Raw genomic sequence first — 20,517 nt, forward strand, 5'->3', positions numbered from 1 at the left:
TTGGATAATCAGGAAACTACAGATTATATAAATGAGAATGTAGTTGTGAAACGTGCACTTGTTATCTTTGTCATAAAGGTTATAGTTGAACAATTATGGTGTTGTGTATATAACACTGATAACCTCGTGATTTTTCAAGAGTTCGGTTCTAACGTTTTATACGTCAATATCCGTTTCGTATCAATGATATATTTTCAATTTTAAGATCAGTTTTTTCTTGCTTTTAAATTGTTCTTGCAACCTAATTGTATAAACGTCGTTGCATAAATGTATTTTAAACCAGAGGGGAACTCAGTAGGGCACCTACCTCCGCCACGCAATATTGATCGTATGTGTTTTCTTATACCAAAGCCACATCGAGCTATCTGCTGAGCCCACCGAGGGAAATCGAACCCCTGACTTTAGTGTTGTAAATCCGTAGACTTACCGCTTTATTAGTGGGGGGCAATACTGGGCGTATTCGGCTCTCAAGAAAGTAGGAAAATGTATCCGTATGTTCGTTGTCACAACCGGACACGGACAATTTAAGGCAAGATAATGGGGAATAATATTTTACACATTTCCACCAAGTTTCATCAAAATCCAATAATGTTTGACTGAGTTATAGGTTACAACTAGTGTGGAAATTCAGTCCCTGGGTTAGCAAGTGTGGATTTTTTATTTTCCTAACTTTGACCTTCGACTACCCCAAAACTAATCGCTTCTAAGTTGGTTCATAGTCCAAGTGTATACTAACTTTCATCTAAATCCATTCAGTCGTTTTCGAGAAATCTTGTCCGCGCGCACAAACACATTTAAACACGGTGTAGCGGAGGTAATAAGCACCTAGATTAATTACTTATCTAAGAGCCACGGGTCGCACCGTCATGTAAAAATTTCCTAATTTTACCTTTGACCTATAAACCATATTATCTAAACGTCACTAAGTAAATATAGTGTAAATAACTACCTTCTTTATTTACTTAGAAGTCACGAGCTGTATATCGCCATGTAAAAGTACAGCCTGATGATGCAGAGCAGTCATAAAGTGTAACGGATACTTCACCCTTCACGAGACTGTCATGGAAATAAGTGCACGAGTGGTAGTGTATCAGCAAATAATTAAACCTTGTTCAGTAATCGGTATATTAATATGTTCTGTGTGTGCAAATCATGTATATCCTCGCACAAATAGCACTCGTTCTGTTAAGTCGATGTATTTGTAGCTCCAACTTTTGTCGTGCACACTGTAAATGTGCCAAAAGAACCGCCAATCACTTGCTTCCCAAGTTTGCACACTGAGCGCTAGATAATGTGAAGAGTATATCTTTTTAAACCTTCATATAATTCATTAACTGTGATTTTGTAACTGTCAACTGCCTGTAGATATAAGAGAATTAAGCGTAAAATATTTTAAGATCATCTTTTCAGTTCTGAAACAACTGATTTCGTTTAAGATTATTACAAGTAAGTTATCTTTTATTATTTTCCGTCAGTGACCGAGATGATCACTCTTATAGTGTCTATGATATTAAGTAAGATCAAATATTTGTGACTCCAATGTTTAACAGAATCAGTAGCTTAAGTTTTGCCCCCGTAATTGCGGGGGTGCCCGAGCTAAAAGGGGGGGGGAGGGAACAGGAGGTCCGGGCAAACTCAGTAATTGCTGACAAGGGAAGAGACCTATAATTTAATTATGGTGAAAGGCGATTGTACTGTTCTGTTGACATAATGATATCAATCAGCCAGAATGGTAACACAAACAATGATAGTAAAATAAAGGTAGGGAGCCCAGTTATTTTTTATGTAGGGGGAGACTCATCTTTTGTAGTTACGCCAATGAAAAGAACATTTTAATAGGTTGTAAGTTACACACGTGCGCGCCACATTATTAATACTAAAACTATAACTAAAAGTTCATGAAAGTTGTGCAAATAGCGTGTATAACAGCCTATGCAAGCATAATATATTCTGTTTTTATAACATGAAAGTAATAAATTTGTACTCAATAAAAAAAAAAAATCATGATTGAAGGTAAACTAGGTGCCAAATGGGAAAAGTAAAATTTAAATCCACACTAATGAAACAACAAATATATATGGATACTAGTTTTCACACTTTGATATATTTTACTAACAAAAACAAAAAAAACGTTGCGCTAAAGAGTACAGGTGAATATGTCAAAACATAAATTTGTTATTGTTTCGTTATTGTTGATTTAAACTTTATCTTAGATTAACTTACATGGTATTATGTATTTACCTAAGATTACAACCAAACGGAAAATTTAATATATACTGTACCTTTAAAAACACGTATGTTTAACATCCGCTTTACACTACAGCAGTTTTACTGCTTTAACATTTAAATTAAGAGAAGTTTTTCATTTGTCAGTATGTTTAGTTACCTTCCATGTTCAGTTACTATTGATATTAAAAGTCAAATTATACATATAACTGGAACACTGGATTCTCGCCATGCAAAACGCCTCATTATTTTAATAACATTTGCTTGTCAATATCTAGTAACTTTGTTATAAAATATTTTAAATTTCTGAATGAATAATACCAGAGTGTGATATGAAAATTTTCGATTTTTAAACTTGTAAATATGCCACTGAGTTAACACATTTAAACGTGAATTGAAGGTTTCACACTGATGAGAGGTGTTCGTTATCGTGCATAACGTTAAGCCTTTTCTGTTTATGTTTGGTTAAAGAAATAGAAGCAATTATTTTCTAGTTATAAACTGAAAGTGGGAAATACTTTTTATTTTAATAATTGATTTACAAATCACTCGCTCATTGAATAGACTTGATTTATTCTCAAAGTTATGCCACACTTAAAAACCCAGAATAGCGGTATTTTAATAAAATAGTCCTAGCTGATCGTTAAATTTAATGATAAAAGTAGTGTTGTTTATGTTTTAGCATTTGTAACATAAACCAACAACAGTTTATCCCAGCACATTCATTTATTTTGGACCGGCAGAGCAAGTTGCTGTATCAGTTGTTATATAAACTATTGCAAGTTCATAGTTTGTTGTAAATTAGTATACTTTACTTAACAACTCGTGTGTCCAGGTGGCGAAACTATACAGTTCTTGAATGACTAAATCACCTACTATTTGGTATTTAGAAGAAAAACTTTTATTATAAGTAAATAAAATGTATTTGTTGTAATAAGAAATGACGATAATCAACGCCGAATTAAGGCATGGGCTTACTGGGCTGAATTCCAGGGCTTCAAGCTATGACTACATATGTATTGCACGTCGAGGTTCTGTTTCGAGGGGCCCACTATAAGTACAGGGTCGCCCGTAAGTCTCTACCCATCCATATATTATGTTATATTCAATTACGCATATATTATAAATTTGTTTTTTTTTTCAGAGAAATATGGCCGATGTAAGCCCATTTACACTTGAAGAACGTATTGTGACAAGTACGTCGCATAATATTATGTAGCGAGAATGAGGGACAGCACACAGATACAGTGGATACATAAGATATATGGATGGGTAGGGACTTACGGGCCTTACTGTAGAAAAGCTTAGAGCCAATAAAACCCTTAATCCGGCCTTGAGGATAATTAACCCTAAAATACCAGCGCTAAATTTTGAATACCAAGTGGAATGGGCTCATAGTAGTTTCACGCTATAGGGTTAAGAATACTTGAAACAGTTTTTGAATATATTTTGACATGATAAATAACGTGTAAGCTGCGCAGGAAAACTAAATGTTGACAAACATTTTCCTCACAGGAAAAACACCTGTTGAAAAGAGCGGTGAAGCGAGATTGTTCCTCGTTTTGGTAGAACACATTTTTATAACAGCCCAAGTTTTTATGTACTGAGAATATTTGATATTAACGTAAGAAATTTCTCTTCCTTAGTACATATCGTGTTTTATTTCAGACAAACCCTACCAGTTAAATTGATTATATTGTTTAAATTACAAAGGTAACGTTTCAACAGTTCTTGTGTATTTTAATACAGTAATCTGTTAATATGGTTTTCTTTTTATATATCATTTTATGTAGTTATTGGTAATCTTTACAGGAAGGAACACGTGTATTTATTTTGCTACAATTATAGTCAGTCACTAGAAGCTAAACCTAAGAGACGTCCCTATTAGAGAGCTATTAGACTCTCGTTGGTGTTATTTTTTTTTTCAGTCTGAAATGCATCAATTATGTTTTGTATTAAAATAATTTATATCGTAGATGAATATACAATTCCTATGCAGTTTCAACATTATATAGCTTGATATGTAACTGCCCATTCTTGGATGTAACTATTTCCTACAAAGTTAGTTGTGCTTCAGTTAAATCTGGTTTCTTAAATAACTCAAATGTTAACCATACGAACAGTTTCACACTGCATTTAAGCCAAACATGACCGAATTACAACAGAATTAAAGATTGGTTAACTCCCCTCATATTGTCTGTAATGTCATTTCTTGGTGCATTTTATCTAACTTTGATTTAGCCTTTTTTTTTTTCTTTCTCTCTCTCTCTCTCTCTCTTAAGTTACTATTTTCATTTTGCCGATGGTAATGAATTTTGTGCTTCGCTGCTAATGCTTAATTGCTTCTGCGTGGCCTAGTTGTGTAACTGTAATGTTTTCTAACACGTAATGTTGTACATAGTCCAACTAGTTCATGCGGATAAATATTCATTAGGCTAAATAATCGACTTGTGTCACAACCACCCGTGGTAGATGGAGAAAATTTCTGTTAATGGATACCACGCGCTTAGTATTTTGCACCTGGTTATATGTTACATCATATGTATTCAAACACGAGCTTGAGTTAGGAAATGCTAGTGTAGTTTGTCAGTAGTTTTGAAACTTAAGAAAGCGACCGCCAAAATGTCTAATAGTAAGAGCACGGTGTTTTTTTTTTCTTATATATCTAAGTTTTATTCTAATGGCCAGCCCCCCTTCCCGTGTGTCAGAGGTAAGTCTCAGGGCATATAATGCTAAAAATCCGGTTTCGATACCCGCGGTTTGCACAGGACAAATATTCCATTGTGTAGCTTTGCTCTTAACAACAAACAAATCCTAACGGTCGCCCCCCAGTGGCACAGTGGTATGTCTGCGGACTTGCACACTAAAAACCGGGTTTCGATACCCGTGGTTGGTAGAGCACAGATAGCCCATTGTGTAGCTTTGTGGTTAATTCAAAAACAAACAAATCTTAACGTTCAAAACTGGTAAAACTTGATTTAATATGCTTTTAAAAAAGTATAAATGATAAGAATTGAGCAGGAGATAATTGAACAATTATAGCCACTTCGACTAAGTGTTACTTGGACTGTTATAAGCTCGGAGCCAGATGTGTAAACTTTGTGAAAAATAGTTAGCATCGGTCACGATAGCAGCGCCACCACCTGGTATTTACCTTACTTGTTACTTACACATGACGTGTTTTATATTTTTTTAACTTTCGTACATACGAAATATAACACAATAATCTACACCTTCTTTCGCACTGCATTCTTTAATGATACTTCATGTACTTGGTTTTCAATAACACGTGACGTCAATGCTCAGACATGCTCCAAACGTTGATACCGCCTCTAAGCATCTGGCGCACCCAAGTGTCCTTAATCGTAGATTTATTTCGTGTTAAAAAATCAGTGGCTTCTGTATTGAGGGTTGTTTTTCATGTTGAAAGGCTTAAGTATAAATGTGTCTATCGGAAATATAAAACATCAAAATTTCAAGTGTATCATGTTTTGTTATAAGCCATAACTAATCCACCGATTACATTGTGCGATGTACCTAGAAATCCAATTCTCAGTCAGGTTACTTACATCGTATCGTATCGTACGCAGTTGTGGGGTGAGGGGATAACCTCTTTTAATGAAAATATTGGGGTCTATTAACCACCTTGATCGATCGTGCATTTGACCTGAATAACATGTAATGGACACTTTAGAAAAAATGAAAACCTTGGGGTCTATTAACCACCTTGATTGATCCTACATTTGACCTGAATAACATGTAATGGACACTGTAGAAAAAATGAAAACCTTGGGGTCTATTAACCACCTTGATTGATCCTACATTTGATCTGAATAACGTGTTATGTAGACTTTAAAAGAAAAAGAAAACTTTGGGGGTTATTAACCCCTTGATCGATCCTATATTTAACCTGAATAATATGTAATGGATACTTGTTTTTACAAATAAAAATCGTAGGGATTGTTAACCACCTCGATCGACCCTTCGTTTAACCTGAATAACATGTAATGCACTTTTTTTATATGAATCAAGCTCAAGTTTTTCGATTTAGAAAAACCAACATCAAACAAACAAACAAAAAAAAAGACTGTGTATTCAATTTCATCAACTACTTCTTCGAAGAAACAGTCATAATATATATAATTCTGTTAACAAGAATATAAACAATCATATTACAGTATGCTCGAAAAGCACGACTGAGAATTAGTTACACATTCTGTAACGGATGCTCTCTCCCTCCCCTCCGTTTGTTTCCATTCGTATATGTGTATCCACACCCACGATCACCTTGTACTCATTTAGAAAGTTCAAATGTGGTATCAGTCGCCACTTCCTGCATCGGGAATTTTTTATGGTAATATGTGTCTTCCTTTCAGACTTCTGTTGGTGCCCAGTATATTTGTCAGACTCGGTAATGCCAAAAACAAAATGTCGATCGTCGTTATTATAACACTGTTCTTATATTATGATATTTCCAGGTAAAACGCATTAAATATTATTTGTAGATTATATTAGTTGATGTTTCGAATGGACATCAAATATCTATTAACGTAAGTTCTTAAAGAACAGAGCACGGATTGCCCACGTTGTAGAACTCTATATTTCGAAGCTGTACAATAAGGTTTGGGTGCGTTATAAGCATGGCAGCAAATCCCTTAGAGTGTATAGCAAAGTGCTTCTGACTGACTTTCATCTGGTTTATAGCTCTTAATTAGGGACGGCAGCGTATTGTCCTCATAGCTGTGCAATGCATTAATAAATACAGAAGCTTGCAGGAGGGTATAATGTGTTGTTTGTTAAACAACGCTTTTTGTGTGAACTACAGGACATTTGTATTTCCCTAACTTATTAGAAAAACATTAACCTCCTTTGTTGTATAATGTGTTTATAAGTATAAGGAGATTATGATTTCTTTGTCATTTTAAATTTCGAACTGAAGCTTACAAAATTTAAAAAAGAGAAGCGTCTCTTGATACATCTGTTAAAAGCGAATGAGTAGTCTTAGCTCAAAACGCACAAAAACCAGAATAAAAACTGTTAAGATAAACTAAGATAAGTCTGTTCAGAATTGATCTTGCAACAAGTAATCTTTTATCGTTATATCTGTGATGTAATTTTATACAAAATGGTTTTATTTATTTATTACTTATTGAGTAGTTTGTTGTTTGATATAGCATATACTATTTAGTGAGAAACAGCAGTTTAGTTGTCAACTTTTGTGAAGACTAAACAATTTACAGTTACGGAAGGAAAAGGTAGGTTCGTGATACTGACTCTTCAGACTAAATAAAGTTCTGTGCTGTAACCGAAAATTACCCGCGAAGTCAATTTACTCTGTCTGTATGAGTGATTGACGTGTATTTCGAGATATAAACAGTAGTTAGAGATACAGTTTGATAAATTAGGCTTTCAATTTGAAATATAATAAATGGTTATTTCTCCTCGTCACCACTGTGATAGTCTTCTACACGAATGTGTAAACATTAAATCAGTTTTATAGCAGACTAAACAATGGAGGTCACTTGTAAATAACCCGAAAATGACAGAAGAGAAAAGAATTTTGTTTGTCCGTCATACTAAAAGCTCAACTTAGGTCATCTTTCCATTATTTCTTTAGGGTTAGTTTGGTTGTTTTTAAGGTTTGCTACACGAGGATTATCTGCGCCATTCGTTTCTAGTTTAGGAGTGAAAGACTAGATGGAAGGCAGCTAGTCAACACCACGCGCTGCCAACTCTGAGGCTACTCTTTTACCATCAAATAGTAATATTGAGCGTAACGTTATAATGCTCGCACGGCTGAAATGACGAACGTGTTTGACGTTACAGGGTTTCGAACTCGCAGACTGCAAGTCAAACGCCCTAACCACCTGGCGACATCAAGCCGATTTCTGTAGGAAAACATCGTATTCAACTTTACTTGCATTAGAGGAACACCTTTAGCATACTCTAACATTTAAAGCGTGAGATAACTGTCTTGCTCGGAAGTTTCTAAGAATAGCAACTTGAAATATATGAAGAAAAAGTGCTGTAAATCTTTATAAATATTGAAATCTAGAGGCTTAGCCTCCAGTTGTTGGTTAATGGAGAGTTGTTTCAAGAGACTGAAACTGTTTTACTGTACGGAAAGAAAAAAACAAGAACAAACAACATCTTTATGTTTGTGGTTCTTTTATGTATCTTGTTAACTGAATATTCTTAAAACAGCTGGTATGGGTATTGGAACTTTAAAATAAAGTACAGAACGACAGATTAACCTGAAAATGATCTCATATTGTTAACGTTGTTTTGTACTTTATTTAAATTAAAGTTTTAATACCCATACCAACTGTCTTTAGAATACATTTTTACTTCAAGTGGGTTTCTCGTTATCATGAATTACTTCATTTTGTTAACTCTAGAATAAAAGCTGTTACTTCCTGTAAAATCTTGCGAGTTTGGCTAAAAGAAAAACTACTGGTAAATACACTATAAACAAATCTATGCTCTTCACTGTGTGTTCAATGTAATTCTACCTAATTAAAACTACTGGTAAATACACTATAAACAAATCTATGCTCTTCACTGTGTGTTCAATGTAATTCTACCTAATTAAAACTACTGGTAAATACACTATAAATAAATCTATGCTCTTCACTGTGTGTTCAATGTAATTCGCTCTTCACTGTGTGTTCAATGTAATTCTACCTAATTAAAACTACTGGTAAATACACTATAAACAAATCTATGCTCTTCACTGTGTGTTCAATGTAATTCTACCTAATTAAAACTACTGGTAAATACACTATAAACAAATCTATGCTCTTCACTGTGTGTGTAATTCTACCTAAATGTAATTCGCTCTTCACTGTGTGTTCAATGTAATTCTACCTAATTAAAACTACTGGTAAATACACTATAAACAAATCTATGCTCTTCACTGTGTGTTCAATGTAATTCTACCTAATTAAAACTACTGGTAAATACACTATAAACAAATCTATGCTCTTCACTGTGTGTTCAATGTAATTCTACCTAATTAAAACTACTGGTAAATACACTATAAATAAATCTATGCTCTTCACTGTGTGTTCAATGTAATTCTACCTAATTTCTTCTTCGTTTATAACACTTCGGACCTCAGCTTAACCTAGAGTGTTTGCACTATTCACGTGTTAGGTTTACTTCACGTGCAGCAATTTAAGTTACGGGTTTTCATACAGTTGTTCACTGCGACTCTCGAACACCACGGTTCAGTGGTAGCTTTGGAACTTGATCACAAGAGACATCTCCCACTTTTCAGTGTACCATTACACCAGTGTTGGAACCTCTTTGTTTACTCCCACTAGGAGGTGGATACTTAGTTTAATTGTGATCATATTCGTATTCACGCGTGGAAGACAAACGATCAGCGAAGTGGAAATACAGGCATTTCGGAAAGTTGGGAGGATCAAATGGGTGGATTACATGTGTGACCACAACTTGTCCTGTGTTAACTTACGAAAAGCTGGTGTTTTTTATATCTCGTATAACATTATAATGCCTCCACGGCTGGATGTTTGTTTGTTTCGAATTTCGTGCAAAGCTACTCGAGGGCTATCTGCGCTAATTTAGCAGTGTAGGACTAGAGCAGTGGTTCTTAACCTTTTTCATGGTCTTACCCCCTGAGACTCTCCAGGGTATTACCGTGACCCCTATAACAATTTTTGTAATGGTGAACTTTGCGTAAAGGTAGAATAAAACAAAACTATATAAAGATCCTAATTTATTGAAAATGTTACAAATAAATAACCTTGAAAAATGCTACAAGTGCTAAACAAATGCAAAATCCGTGGAATTACTGAACATCATATAAAACCTACTTATTCACTCAGTGTGAGGGTTAATATATATAAAATGAGAAAATATACTAAATACGATGGAAACTTTAATATTTAAATTTTAAGTTAGATGTATTAGTATTATGTAGTTAAAAAAATTTAGGCAATTCAAAACGTTGTAATATATGAAAATTTTTACTCAAAATTAGACAGCTGGTTGCGCAACAACAAGCATTTCGATGCGGTTCAACTGTCGCACTTCAGCGTGTTTTTCATTGGTAGGCAGTTACAGGCACTTACCACAAAAACTACAAACTGCTCCGTGATTTCCCCAATACACTGGACGAGAGAGAAGACAGCTAGTCATCACCACCCACCGCCAACTCTTGAGCTACTCTTTTATCAACGAATAGTGGGATTGACCGTCACATTATAATGCCCCATGACTAAAAGGGCGAGCATGTTTGGCGCGACGGGGATGCGAACCCGCGACCCTCGGATTACGAGTCGCACGCCTTAACCCACGTGGCCATGCCGGGCCTCCACTGCTGAAAGGATTAATCCACCCACAGTATGTCGTGTGCCAAAAGGTGCACCTGTAGTTTCGTGAAGCCATAGAATGTACCTAAAGATTATTCTTATTTCACATAATAATATAGTAAAACATGAAGTTTTGTGGATCTCTGTATAGAGGAAATTCGCCATGAATGACATGTTTCTTCAGTGTGTTACCTTGGAACTCTAAGCGTAATGTCGAATAGCAGATATCTAAACTATGCATCTAAAGTTTGCACCAAAAGTTAGCTGCACACGATACATCTAAATATCAGGAACATTACGAAAGTACTTCTATTTCCCATAAATACGTAAATATGTGTTTGTCTTTAGAGCAAAGCCACATTGGGCTATCTGCAGTGTTAACCATGGAGAAATCGAACCTTGATTTTAACGTTGAAACTCTTTAGGCTTACCGCTGTCCCATCGGTGGATAAGCCCACAAGTATTAGAAGCTGGTGTTTGGAAGTAAGTGGTAAAATAACGCTTTATAATCAGATGAATACCAGTTTCTGAACCACAATCCAGTTCGTTCGGAGGGAGAAAAGAAACTGTGATTACTTGTATATACAAGGTGTTGTGGCATGAAATAAGTATATTTAAAGTTGTTTTACTTGCTGTAAAGCTGGACTTTATACGGGTAAACTCGAGAATTATTATTATAATAAGCAATTAAGAAATGGTTAAAATCTTTAAAAACATTAGGTTACCGTTATATTTTTGCCTGATCGATTATTTGTTTGTTTTTTGAATTTAGCGCAAAGCCACACGAGGGGTATTGTAGAACTAGAGTCATCACCACCCACCGCCAACTCTTGGGCTACTCTTTTACCAACGAATAGTGGGATTGACTGTCACATTATGATGCCACCACGGCTGAAAGGGTGAACATGTTTGGTATGACAGGGATTAGAACCAGCGACCCTCGGATTACGAGTCGATGCCTTAACCGCCGGGCCTGCATGATCGATATTCGTGACAAATTTATTACGCATGAATTTTTCACTTTTCGTCCCATCTACATGGATTTGTTAAATATAATGTATTGTAAAACAATGTTTCATTTAATCCAGTCGTTAACAGCGCAGGAGATGTAAATAATCCACACAGAAAAACAAAAACAACTATTACATAGGAATAAACTATTTTTGAATAGAAATTACAGAAAGTTGTTACGAGTATATCCTTGTAGTTGAACGTATAACTTTGCAGATGTGTATGATACACTTTCAGCTACGGGGATACACTATTAACTGCCAAATATGGCATGTTGAGGGTTTTCGTAGAAACTACTTTGCAAGCTTGTAAACTTACGCCATGTAAATAGCTAAGACTAGATAATATAACTTTTGTACAATATACTGTTAGTGCTACATGTATACCCAATATGTTTAAGTAAACACCTTAATTTCTTAAAAATGCACACACACGCAAAATAAAAAAACAAAAAAACTCCTAGATAATTTTGTATCTTAATGTTAAGACGTTAAAAGCAAGGTCTAACAACCGAAATTTTAAATTTCACCAAGCAAAAGCTTTAAGTTAAAATTAGAAATAAACGCACAGTTTTTGTAACAGAAGGATGATAGTTGTTGTATATTTGAGAAACGTTTATCATAAGGGAGTTTGTGTGTCAGTACAAAATTGTCAAACTTTAATTGCTTTTCATTATCTATGCCGATGGACATAGAGTGGCTTTATATAGTTTTGTTGTTAGGCTGTAATAATTAAACGGATGTATTTTCTCTTCTTGTAACTTCCTAGATGCCAGAAGCATAATAAGCGATTTGGTGTTTTCAACTGGTATTGCCCTTGGTAGTTGGTGTCATATTTACCTGTATTGACTTTGTAATAACTGGCTGCTTTATTTATTCTGATGAAACTGTATAGGCTTAATTTGTCTAAAATAGAGTTTTTGAGTATTGTTTTAATTTCTAGTGCAACCTGGTGGTTGAAACAGGATAGTTTGATATTACTATTTTTCACTGTATGAGTTTGAAAGATGTATAGAAAGAAGGAAATCTTTAAGCGAAATCAATATCCAGATGGGAATGGTATTAAAAAACAAATTGTGACGATACCGTTGTCATGGTTAGCAGCATATACGTTTACTTAAACTGTTAACCTATTTTACAGGGAGAGGAATGTGCAATAGATAATATATTTTGAAATATCATTCATGGCATAAAATGTGTTGTATTAGGTACTTTTGATGGTGTTACCACTTGTATTCATAATATAAGGATATAAGAAATCGTTCTAATTTTATATACAGTACCCGCTATTTTTCTTTTTATTATGTACGGATAATAATGAAATCAAATATCGATAGTTGAAGGTTTAAAAAATGCATTAACCCTTAAACGGCGACTGTCATCAGTTGATGCTATCTACAACATTCCCGCTCTTTTAAGGGTTAAAAGTCGCTAACGTTATATTGACTGTCAGAGTAATATATCAAGAGCGGACATTAACCATGAATCGTTTGAGGTTGGTTTTTTTTTTTGTTTTTTTTTAAGAAGTTAAAGTTTAATTCGGTTTCTTCTAATTAAGAAACGTTAAGCAGACGTTTACTAGTTTACAATTTCCGCTGATGGCGAAAACATGTACTCACTTTGTAATACAGTTGCTTCATGTACCACCACACTTGTAGTTATGTTAACTTCACATAAATATGATTTTAACTGTCAAATGCTGCATATATAATTGCAGTGTTTCATCTCCAAACACATTTTTGTAGTGCTGTCGATTTCTAGTTGAAAGGCTACTGTACTTATTACTCAATGTCTTAAAACATTCATGTAAATATTCAATCGGATATTTTGCCTGAAAACGAGGAGGTCACGTTGTTTAATTTTGTACCATTATACATCATTACCTACCTGTAACTTGAATGTTTGAAATTTACAAGTTTTCCAAGGGCATGGTACAAGATCGTCGAAAATGAATTTAAATAGTGTCACAGCCCTAATCATCATCAACAGCTGGATGTGCACGTTGTTGTTGTTGTTGTTTTTACAAGTTCAATTTAATATTTAAGTAGCAGGCGTAAAAGTTTTGTTTTTCATACATGTACACTTACTGAGTGAATTCGACTGGTATACATGTTTCAAAATAGTTATAATGGGATTTATTATTATAATCGGTGTTTTGAAACCACAAAGTTAAAAGAAAGACCTAACACAAGTCTGAATGCACGTGTATAAAACAAAATAAAGTAAGGATTGCTGTCAACTTTGATATTTTCGACTTTTTTGAATCGTCGTGTGGTTTTTAATTTACCGTAAATCAACTATTTCGTATATCATGAACATAGTTCTGTTTTTATAAATCTTTTAGTTGTGTATAAGGTAAATCTAATTGTAGCATGTGTAGCAAAAAATGACCTCCATAATCTTGTAACACGTATTAGCAGCAATTATATACAAAACCACATCGACGGATAATTGCGTTCTGTGTCACCAAGTCACGTACCAATCGCGGCCGAGATAAAGTCGCGCTGAAATGATTCCGAAATACATTTTGATTAGGTTCAACGATTCGTAGATTGTATGATCTTTCAGTCAGAGTATGTAACAGTGCTTTCTTAAGCAAAATATTGATTCATTTTTATCACAAATGTATTCATTTTGGGAATTTAGAAATTTGAAGACAGGGATATCCCTTTTATTTAATAGAAGTAGAAAGAAAATAATATGAATCAACTTGGGATTCCAGGACCGTCCAGAAATTTGATACCTACATCAAGTCGTACCCCAGCCGTTGTAAGCAAAGTGTGGTGTCTTATAATAAACTGAGAATCATCGAACTTCAAGATCGGTTGCAAAAACAATCAATCATGCCTCAGGTAACAGCACACAATATACTCGAGAGAGAACTCTGATAGAGCGACACAAGCCACCTATCTACAAGTTATTTGCACGACATATTTGTTCAACCATCTCCTACCTGAGGATTTGACATTACAGCATGGAAACGTAAACAACTGGAAAAAATTTAAAATATCTGACTGAAACAGGCATAAAATGCATGTTACGTAAACATGTCGCACAAGATCACCAAATTAAACACAATAAACAGCGTAGGATGAGCAACCTATATTAGAACATAGGTAACACATACAGCATAGGTTCTAACAAAATGCTCACAGTTATTTAAACTTTATATTAACATACCTTTTCACGTAATAAGGAAATACATATTAAGAAACTAATAATCACTCATTAATTTTCAAAGTTTTTCTGTTTTTTTTTTTTAAACCAAATTTCGCGAAAAACTACACGAGGGTTATCTGCGCTGGTCGTCTCTAGTTTTGAAGTGATTGCCTAGAAGGAAGGCAGGTAGTCAACACCACCCACCGCCAAGTCTTTGGTTACTCTTGTAATAATGAATAGTAAGATTGACTGTCACATTATAACGCTTCCACGGCTGAAAGGACGTGCATATTTGGTAAAGTTGTTTAAACTCTCGACATGCAGATTGCGAGAACCCTCAAACTGCTAGCCTTCATAACACTATAGACACAAACACGTAGTGACTATAAAGAAACAACAGTAATTTGCAGAATCAATAAAGTGCTAGAAATAAATCTCGCCCAAACACAACAAAATACCTGTCGTATGTAGATACAGCTACAAAAGACGATTTACAGCGTCGTAGTGGAGTAAAAAGAATACAGATTTAAAACAAGTTTTAAATACATACGACAGTTGAATGTAAATTCAATTTACGTAATATCCTAAAGGAAAAAACTGTCCTCGGGAAGTTAAAGAATGACAAAAACACCAGTCAGTATATGGAGGCAAAGCTTCCAATAGCTCAAAATTATGTCTAAAGAATATCTAATATAACCCAAAAGGCTGACAGATAAAACAAAAATTATTCTGTGTCTCTAGAAACATCAAATATAATTTGGAAGAGAAATAGTCAAACAAATGTGGTCTTATCTAGTATTATCATATTAGCAATGCTACCCTCAGTGTTCCATATTTGTAGAGATTCATCAAATAACTTCTTGTGGAAATATCACCATTAACAGGTAAAGAATCCTTACGCGTTTATAACTTACTATGTTTTGTAGAGATTATGAAAGCAACCACAGTAATAATCTCACGAGACACGATTATCAGCTTCAGTATATCCGGCCTGTTTAATGAAATATCAGTTCATGAAATGTACTACAAGAACTGCACCAACAGCATAAATCATAAGAGGTCTCGAGGACCACACTCAACAGGACAAACAATTTTCTTTATAAGCACAGCCTACTTCCAACATGAAGTTAAATACTACTATTACCATGAACAAGTAGGCCTAGCATATTACAAGTTCTATAGATGAAACACTTTAAAGATAGTTCCTTCATAATTGAATATCTGCGATCCAGAATTCAGCTGATGCATGTGATTATGACGCACATTGCCGACGGTATTTTATAATTAATGAATTACCAACACCAGGGGCGTAGATGCTGGGTATACATCCTCCCTTCATTTTAGGTGGGGGGTATGGTACATACAATCATCCCCCCCCTACAGTTTGGTCTGTTGAATTGTTTTATTGCATCACAAGCCTACAAATTGTGTGTTTGTTCTTGTGATTCTCTTGTTCTTACCAATCGAATTACACAATTAGGCCTAGATGTAGGCTTTTTCAGTAGCCGAAATGTACATCTTTAATATAGGCGTGCTTCTAAGCTTTTCGATCTAAGTTATATTTCGTAACTTCGTAAGTATCAGTCAGTAGGCCTAAGTATACATTCAAGTATCGTGACAAGAAGATTACTCTGTGACTGCATGTTTACAGCTTTCAGGTTCACGTAATCAGAGATTACCAATTTGCAAATTGAACAGTCCACATAAGTGTTTGCAAAAATCATCCCCCTCATCGGGTGTAAAAAATCTACGCACCTGACCTACACAACATCCTACGATACAATTCATAATAGAGATAAAATGGTTCCACAGTATGCAATTGGAACAGCGAATGTCCATTTATTGTGGCCATATGTGTCGAAAAGGGGGGGGGGCTAAGTAAATGATATATAAAGTAAATACAATAAAAATAACATTATTGACACGTGGGAATTTAGACTGACTAGTGAAAGTGCGGTTGCTTCGTGCAGGCATGCTACCAAATCGTAACAACCATTGTTGAAGTTGTACATGTAGGTTACTGTGGTAATGGCACACAAGTCTGAGGCAAACCGAAAAGGTTACTGGAGTATATGATAATGTATAGAAGTTGGAGCCTTGTGTGTATGTAAGTATACCCTTATGATTATGTGTATGCTATGTGTAGTATGTGCGTATGAAACTACACAGTCGTACATAAGTGCTTGTCAATAGAAACTAATCGGTAACTGAGAACTGAACAAAGAATATAGACTAGAGTGAGGATGCTAGTTTGATCTGAGAGATGGATCAAGTTATTTGAGTTTGTTTTTCATTACTGCTTTTGCGAATGTTTTGGTTTGAAACAGTCTACAGGTATTGTATTTTCTGAAATCGGTTACTAGATTGAGAGGGTTCAAACAACACTTGCAGGAAACGCGTAGTTTGATCTGTGTCTTGTGAATATCGACAGGCTGAAATAAAAGTGAGGTGAAATTATTTGTGGAAAGCAAAAGTCATAAACAGTGAATTGACATAAAATAAGTAAACTTGATATACCCTGATTTTGTTTGATTATGGGATGCTTCTTCTTTGTGGGTATTTGGGTATGTTGGATTTTATATGCCTAGTAGGGTCAGGTGTAAAAGACCTCTTCCTCCATCCCTAACTTTCATGTCGGCTACTACTACGTTGTAATTGGTTACTCTGGCCCTAATGCACTACCTCAGTACTCCGGTTCTTTTCAGGGCATGTCCATATATTGTTTTGAGTTGCCTTTCTTTTATGGTTTTTTATTTTTTTATATTTTTTCGTTATTATTATTTTTAATTGACATATATATATATATGTATATATTTAACGAAGAAAAAAAGAGAAAGAAAGAAAGAAAAAAAAAAGCTATGAACATCAAACAAGTTTTAAACGTCTAGTGCACGATAGCCAGCTTGATTTCTATTTCTTAAATATATATTCATAGGAGAGAGGTACTTAAGACTGTGTCATATACGTAGATCACACAAATCATTTTTATGCCAATTTTATTTAAATAATTTAGTGTATTATGCAAGAGTCTATCAGATATTGTTTCTATGTTTGCATACTTGTACATAAATGTGGATGAAGTACTGAGTGGTACTTTATAAGTTGTGGTTAAGATTGAATTTTGTATTTTTGAAGTTTGTATAATTGTTTTTATGTTATGTTTATCCAGGCTGGACATGCATATTCTATTACAGGTCTAATGTATGTTTTGTAATTTTTATTATATTATCAGGTGATGTGCCTTGATTTTTACCTGATAGGCTACTTGCATAATTTGCTTTTTTCCATGTTCTAGTCAGGATATTGTTAGTATGCTGTATCCACGTTAATTTGGTATCGTAAGTTACTCTAAAATTTAGCCAAAGTAGCAGTCTGTAAAAATGATCTGTTCATGTATAACTTTGTTGATTATGGTGGAATATTTTCTAACAACAGTTTGAAATATTCCCAAAATGCTCGTTTTTCTGAATAATGTTTAAGTATTCTTACAATACAAAGCCAGTCAAAGTGCATGATATGTACAAGTACAGGAGGTTCAGAAATTATCCTCTGTGCTTCACTTGTATCTATTTAAAGAAAACACCGACAGAAACTAGATGTTAATGTCATCGAGCTTAAATGTGCGTTCCTTTTGGTGTAACTACATTGCAGTCTTGTCTTCGGTTCTTTCCTATCAGACCCATGTTTTCTTGATATGAAAGGAATGCAACAGGATTACAGGGCAGCTTTGGATTAATCAGTCATGACGATATCAAAGAACACAATTAACCTGCGTCGACCTTGCTGTTCACAGTCAGTGGGGATCATATGCTACTTGAACATACATAAACAGGTAGATACGGAGCATGACCGAAGGTTTAATTTTAATTTTTACATTTCAATCCTGAGACTTTTCAAGGCGAAGTAGTTTTCCAACTTGAGCATTACAGCTATAACCCACACTCTTTACTGATGTTTTACTGACTAGTTGGAACTCTTTTTGTATCTTGTATTTTAAATCTTGCGCTTTCATATTTAATTTCAAACTCAAACACCTACTGACTGTCTTGATTTTTCAACCTGCGAATTGATGTATTTGACTCTTAACTTAAACCAAAAAATCTGACAGAGTCATGAAATCCTGTTATTTAAAACTTTTATTTCAGTGATGTTTCAGAGCTTCTGGTGCTGTCTTCCATACTTGGGGATAGTTTAACGTTTATATCATCAGTCAATGGATGAAAATGTATTGCTGTGCTTGACAATGCATCTGACATGCAAACCATGGAGAATGCAATGATAGTGTTATCCCTTTTGAACTACGCAGTATCAATAGTAAAAGTTGTTTAACCACTGGGACTATGGGGTCAGAGGGTATGAGCTCAACTGAACCTATAAAACCTAGTGTGCCAATTGTCCCAACTGAGACTTTTTATGTGATCCGTTTTCTCTTGAAACGAAATTAATGAAGAGTTTACACAAATCTTTAGAGGCAGTCCTTTCAGTGGACCTATCAATGTTAATATTTTCATTTCAGTTTTTGTGTGGATCAAAATGACTACCATATGTACTAGTAGTATTGATCACAACATCCATAGTAGCGACCCCTGCAAAGGCAACGGAGGCGAAGGCAGAGATAAAGCAATTCATGAAAATCAGACAGTTATTTTGGAGCTATCTCTGTCAGGATCAGGTAGCCAAGATAGGAGGTCTTGGAACTTTTATGTATGAACATGTTTCTTTATTTTGATATGTAGATGCTATCTAATGAATATTATTCTTGTTACTGTTATTATTACATATTCAATAATGGGTCTGGGGTGGTTCACACCTGAATTTCGAAAATAAGCAAACCTATGCTAGCGCCATACAGTGGCTACTTGTATTATTTTTTAAAACAAATTCCAATTGTCAAATGAACTTTTTTTTCCAGACTATTTTTGCGTAATAAATCATATGGTTGTTTTTAAATATTAAGTATTAGTTTGAAAACGTGGCTGTTCAGTTTTAAAAAAATTGAGCCTGTATATTGTCGTTTTTTATGAGTTTCGTCAAAAGAATTTTAAAATAACTACTGGAATCATGTAATTTTTACAAATCAATCTATTATAAGCAATAGTTGTTTCGTTTTTTTTTAAAGTTACGGTATAGTTTTGGTGGAATTAAAAAGAACAGAAAATGGTTCAGTGGTTAGAATATAGCGCTTTGAAGTTGAGGTTCAATAGTTCTCACCATGTGTGGGCCGTGGGAACGTTATATGATTGACGGTTAACTAAATCCCACTTCAAACAAGAGTTGATCGTGGGTATCGTTGGCTAGCTACATTCCCTCATGTCTGTCACTTCAGAATTAATGTAGATAAATAGCCGTTGTGAACATTTACTCGAAATAAAACAGAAAACGAACAGTAGCAAAAACTACTGCCTTAAGATTTAAACATTTGAATTTAAAGTAACAGAACAGAGCTATGTTTTGCAAAATAGATTTATTTAATTATATTGACCAAATATGTTTTATTAATACAGCTTAACATCTACGTTGTGTTTTAGAACAAAGCCACATTGTGCTATCTGCTATGTCTATTATGAGGAATCTAACCCCCAACTTTAGCCTAGTAGGTATGTAAATTGACCACTGACCCAATGGGGGAAGCTTAGAAAAAGCGATACAATTTCCAAATACAATGAGTAACTACTGTTGATACTTTTAGGAAGTATGTAAATCTAGATACAGCATGCAGGAATATATCCATATGAAACCTAGAAACAAAATAAACTGTTTTTATTGGAAAAAAAAAAGTATACCTT

The 20,517-nt window shown here is 34.6% G+C and overlaps 1 protein-coding gene across 9 annotated transcripts in view; it reads left to right on the plus strand.

Annotated features, from left to right (window-relative positions):
* LOC143234208 (partitioning defective 3 homolog) overlaps window positions 1-20,517 on the plus strand; it is a 97,463-nt gene that overhangs the window by 18,983 nt on the left and 57,963 nt on the right. For 3 of the 9 annotated variants that reach the window (XM_076471381.1, XM_076471383.1, XM_076471382.1), the window contains exon 1: window positions 18,822-19,435. The exons of 2 other annotated variants lie outside the window; for them this stretch is intronic. In XM_076471381.1, coding sequence (XP_076327496.1) covers window positions 19,265-19,435 — 171 coding nt within the window. In that variant the 5' untranslated portion in view covers window positions 18,822-19,264. Of the gene's footprint in view, window positions 1-964; window positions 1,083-18,094; window positions 19,436-20,517 lie in introns of those variants that run through there. 4 more of the 9 variants (XM_076471388.1, XM_076471389.1, XM_076471387.1 and 1 more) reach the window with 4 other exon arrangements.

Source organism: Tachypleus tridentatus, chromosome 12 (assembly GCF_004210375.1).
Source record: "Tachypleus tridentatus isolate NWPU-2018 chromosome 12, ASM421037v1, whole genome shotgun sequence".
Lineage (NCBI taxonomy): Eukaryota > Metazoa > Arthropoda > Merostomata > Xiphosura > Limulidae > Tachypleus > Tachypleus tridentatus.